This window comes from Orbilia oligospora (genome assembly GCF_000225545.1).
Source record: "Orbilia oligospora ATCC 24927 unplaced genomic scaffold scaffold00007, whole genome shotgun sequence".
NCBI classification, from domain to species: Eukaryota; Fungi; Ascomycota; class Orbiliomycetes; order Orbiliales; family Orbiliaceae; genus Orbilia; species Orbilia oligospora.
Genome location: NW_011645564.1, coordinates 1,067,978 through 1,072,968, shown reverse-complemented (window position 1 = coordinate 1,072,968; position 4,991 = coordinate 1,067,978). Strand labels below are relative to the sequence as shown.

At 47.5% G+C, this 4,991-nt stretch overlaps 1 protein-coding gene across 1 annotated transcript; it reads left to right on the top strand.

Annotated features, from left to right (window-relative positions):
• Positions 1 to 3,245: 3,245 nt before the first annotated feature.
• Positions 3,246 to 4,991, top strand: AOL_s00007g300 (uncharacterized protein; the record flags this gene model as incomplete). The annotated part of the gene is made up of 3 exons (XM_011120201.1): positions 3,246 to 3,483; positions 3,543 to 4,755; positions 4,817 to 4,991. 3 exons carry the CDS (start codon positions 3,246 to 3,248, stop codon positions 4,989 to 4,991), a joined length of 1,626 nt encoding a protein of 541 aa, XP_011118503.1.

Here is a 4,991-nt window from a genome sequence, read left to right as displayed (position 1 = left end):
AAGAAAGCGAAATATCGTATATACGAATGCGACAAAAGAACATTGATTTTGGCGGAAAAGTTCGAGATTGGAGAAGAAATTACAATAAGGAAGAGAGAGATAGAGAACAAATTGAAATTGATTCTTGGGTGATCAGCGAGTATTGATTGCTAGAGACTCTGGCTTGATGATCGAATATGAAAATTTTGAGAAATTTACGGATTGAGACAATTCATTGCACCCTGCACGCGTGTCGATTTCCGTCGGATCTTGGTCTTCAAATTTGTGGTAGGACTAGCACCATAGATGGGGATCGCCCTGGTCCGGCCGAGTCGACAGGTCATGGGGTAATGAAAGTTGGGGTTCGGAGTTTCGAGGTGGTACCACTGCATATTGGTGAGCGCCTCACAGACCACATGGATAACCCCACCGGAGTAATTCCGGATTCCAGAGATGGGATTCTTGGAAGCATATGTAACTAAAATTGCAACCAATAGGGTTGGGTAAACACTAGCGCCGTGCGAGAGCGAAGTCAGACAGCAAAATTTAGCGAAGGGGAGATTTTTCGTTATTATCGTTATCAAATAAGATTCAGGATTCTGCGGCGTTCATCTTGTATACATGTACGGAGTACATACACCTAGGTACATACATGGTCCATAAATTTGCGGGGCGAACGACTAGATATGCACGATCCCTGTTCAACTACAGGATGCATTCCAGTCCACAGAAAATTCTTCCAACCAAAAGATTCTTGCCACGATGGCTAACGTGAGGGTTTTGGGAATGGAAAAGCTTGGATGAATTCTCGCAGCATCCTTCTCCACATTAAAAGGCGAATACGGCATAGTGAAAACGTAAAACTCTGGGATTGGGACGCTTGACATACACTGATTTTTCCTACGATCACAAGTGTGGATGAGCTCACGTGTGGCGTCTAAAGGAGCCAGAAAATCGACGGCGGATTTGAGGACCGATATCGCGTCGGTTGTGAGTTACTGGTTTTTAAGCATGCTTATGTACCAGTTTCATGGCCTTTTCGGTGGCGTTGGTGGTAAATAATCTCAGGTAGATTAATTGCTAGCCACTCCTGCTACATGTTCGTCTGTGTTAGGGACATGGAGTGTGCGGTAGCAGTACCACAATTGGACTATTAAGTTAGGTTAATAAGCAAAAGGGAATACTAAAAGCTTGGTAACGACGGAAAGCTGGCCAGCCATTGAGATTCAAAGGGGCACGGGCCATCCGTTCTCAGTTTAGTAGATGTTCGTTATGTCGAGACGCTGGTTTATGCGGCTGGAATGCATGCATCAATGAGATGAGCTAGGGTGTAGTGGGACCAAAAATAAAGCTAATGTTCGCCAAGACGGTTACTCTGGGGGTGCAGCTGCAAAATACCTTGAGGATCATGGTCTCATACAGGGTAGAAAGAGCGGAGAAGTACTCTTCTCTTTGAGAATGTTCACGGGTTCTCGATAAGAAATCTTGACCATGTGACAAAATGCGATTTGGAAAACACTTTGAAAACCGCCAATCAGGTCTAAAATCCCCAAAAGTATAGTGGATCGGTATCCCAATTCGCATCCTTGACGTGCATCTCTTATACATCGGGTCGTCAACGAGAATGAAATACTAAGGTCCGAAGAAAGACAGGCTACACTAATCGTTTGGGTCAGTACGAGGAAAAGCACGCCGAGGGTCACGGAAAGGTATACACGAAAGAATGCAAGACCTTGCTAGCGATACGAACATTTGGTTTAGCCAAGTAGGATAATAAACTGGAACATATGGCTTCAGAAATACCAAGCTCGTAACACGACTCGCTGCGCTGCAGGATATGAGAGAATAACTCAAAACGCCGTGGCTTGCCGTATACGTATGAATTGCTTCAAACCAGAATACTTGATATTAACCACTTTTTTTTGATAAATCTTGAGGGTTAATCGGCCATAGTGTCCTGCTAGTAAACATCCTATAGCACTCATAGTAGGAGAAAACTCACTGTGCACTGAAACCAATTCGCTATAGCTTGAAGGTGACTGGATTTCGGTTAAAAGGCTCGTTTCCAATTTTGCATATGGCTTGTCACCCTGACTTCAGGACCAAGCGCAAGTCTCATACATCTCATTGTATCTGTACGGTTCATGAACTCCATCGATAGAATTTTTCTGGAAGCCGTCACGCAGCAAACCGAGCTAGGAACATGCCTGTAAGGTTAAAATGGGGCCCTTCGCAAGGATTGGGTCCGTATACGAGGTTCAGTCGACAACTGTGCGTGAATTATCTGGGCAAAAGAAGGGACCCAGGCCAATCATATGGGGTCACTGTCGCCCAACCCCTCTTCTGACACAGACCACACCGTATCTGTGAATCTCCACTGGGGTAAGGACTGCAGAGCCAGTGGGGCCAAGCTGGGACAATTCTCCATGGGGGCTAAATTGCGGCACTCTTTGCTTGACCACCCTCTCGTGCTTTGTGCTGTTGACGTGATCAAAAAAGTGTTCTGCTTTGCTTCCAGAAGGAATAAAGTCGGAAATACGGCCCGTTTAGCACAGACAGCAGCACTTTCTTTTTCCAACAACCACACCAACGCAGAATTGGAACAGACTGGACATCCAAATCCCTGCCATCTGACCCAATTTCTCTCCACTTTTGCTGCCACCACTTTGAATCTCCGGTGCTAAAAGTCTTAGCTGAGGAAAAGAACATGGAGACGGAAAAATTTGATTGGCTGTAAGAAGCATGGACCCGCAAAAACCCACACGTTACCACACTCTTCAACACCACCGCTACGACTATCAGTATGCATGTCTGGACGTCCGATTCCGAAGTGACCAGGGTCTTGTCCTTCGAAGACACCAAGAGGGCCTCTACTATGTAGTGATTCCGGAAAAAAAGTAAGTCCTGCGATATGCATGGAAGGCCAATTAATCGAAGGAGTGGCAAGACACAAGACCACCCATGTCCAAAGTGCGAGACTCGACTTTTGCCAATGGGTCTCGCGCCTTTTCCTGTGTCCTGGGTTGTATTCATTATATTGCATCTTTTGCAAGGGTGGCATGGGGACTCCAGCCGTTGAAAGGTGGAGAGACTCGAAAGATTGGGGTATATCGTGGATCGCGCGAGAGCCTCCGTCGAATACATAAAGAGGGCCCTTCCCATCCTTCGGAATCAGTCTCCTTAGAAAGACATCGCGATCATCTTCTATCAATCAGCACTTGCAAGCTAGAAGGAAGCCAGGAACTTTCAAATTAGCTATCGCAACAATGGCCGAAACACGCTCCTCCAGCGACGGCGCCAACAAAGAGTTTGGCGGCGTCGTCAAGCACGAACAGATTCACGGAAGGGAAGTCAATGTCGAGAACGTCGCTCTCGCCGACGCTCAGGCTCGTTCCAAGCAGAACCCATGGTCTGCTCGCTCGATGCAATTGTACTGCTTCTGCTTGGTTGCTACCCTCAACTCTTGCATTAACGGTTACGACGGTATGGTTTTGGGTAACATCAGTACGTTCAATCATCAAACTCTTCTATCCTTTTTAAAAATCTTATTAACAATTTGTTAGACTCTATGCAACCTTTCTTGGACTACTTCGGTCTTCCAAAGGGTGGTGGTTCCCAAACTGGTATCTTCTTCTCTATCTACAATATCGGTGGTATCGTTGCTACTCCATTCGTCGGCCCCATGGTTGACATGTGGGGACGTCGTTGGGGTATGGTTATCGGTGCTGCTCTTATCGTCCTTGGTTCGCTCGTTCAGGGAGCTTCCCAGGGCAGGGCTCAATTCATTGTCGCTCGTTTCATCCTCGGTTTCGGTGTCAACATCTCTGCCTCCGCTGGTCCAGCCTACGTCGTCGAAATCGCTCCACCATCGTGGCGTGGTGCCGTTACTGGTGTCTACAATACTTTCTGGTTCATGGGTGCCATCCCAGCTTCCTGGGTCACCTACGGAACTGGTCTCCACCTCCCCAACTCTGATCAGTGCTGGAGAATCCCACTTTACCTCCAGTGTGTTTTCTCTGGTTTCGTCTTGATCTTCTCTCTCCTCCTCCCAGAATCCCCACGTTGGTTGTTCGCCAATGACCGTCATGATGAGGCTCTCGCCGTTCTCGCCAAGTACCATGGTGAGGGTGACCCGAACGATCCTATCGTCCAGCTCCAGATCCGCGAATTCCAGGAAGGTATTTCCAACGATGCTTCTGACAAGAAATGGTGGGATTACCGTGAGCTCTTCAACAGCAGGGGCAATCTCTGGCGTATTCTCATGGTCTTCCTCATGGCTTTCATTGGTCAATGGTCCGGTAACGCTGTTATCTCCTACTTCATGCCTTTCGCTCTCGAGGGTGCCGGTGTCAAGGATCCAGATACCCAGCGTCTTCTCTCTGCTTTGATGACTGTCGTCCAGTTCATCTTCGCTCTCGTCGGTGCCTCCATTGTCGATCGATTCGGTCGTCGTACCCTCATGTTCTACGGTGAATGCATGTTCACTATCTACTTCGCCATCATTACTGCTCTCTCCTCCCAAACTGACCCAGTCACCAATACCTTCCCCAACAAGAACATGTCCAACGCTGTTATCACCTTCATCTACCTCTTCGGTGTCACTTACTCCATCACCATCACCCCTATGCAGGCTTTGTACCCTGTCGAATGTCTTAAGTACGAAACTCGTGCTAAGGGTATGGCTCTTAACGGTCTCTTCATCGGTGTTGCCGGTTTCTACAACTTGTTCGTTACCTCCATCGCTCAAGTCAACATCGGATGGAAGTACTACTACTGGTAAGTTTTTTCTCATATCAAGTTTTGTTTCACATAAGAATTTACGCTAACGGTTCGACAGGTTTATCGCTGAGAACGCACTCGCTGCCTTCCTCATCTTCTTCATCTTCGTTGAAACCAAGGGTCGTACTTTGGAACAGTTGGACGAGGTCTTCAATGCACCAAACCCCAACAAGGCTTCCCGTTCCAAGCAACACGCCGAAATCGAGAAGGGTGTCGGCGCCGTCGCTGCTTAA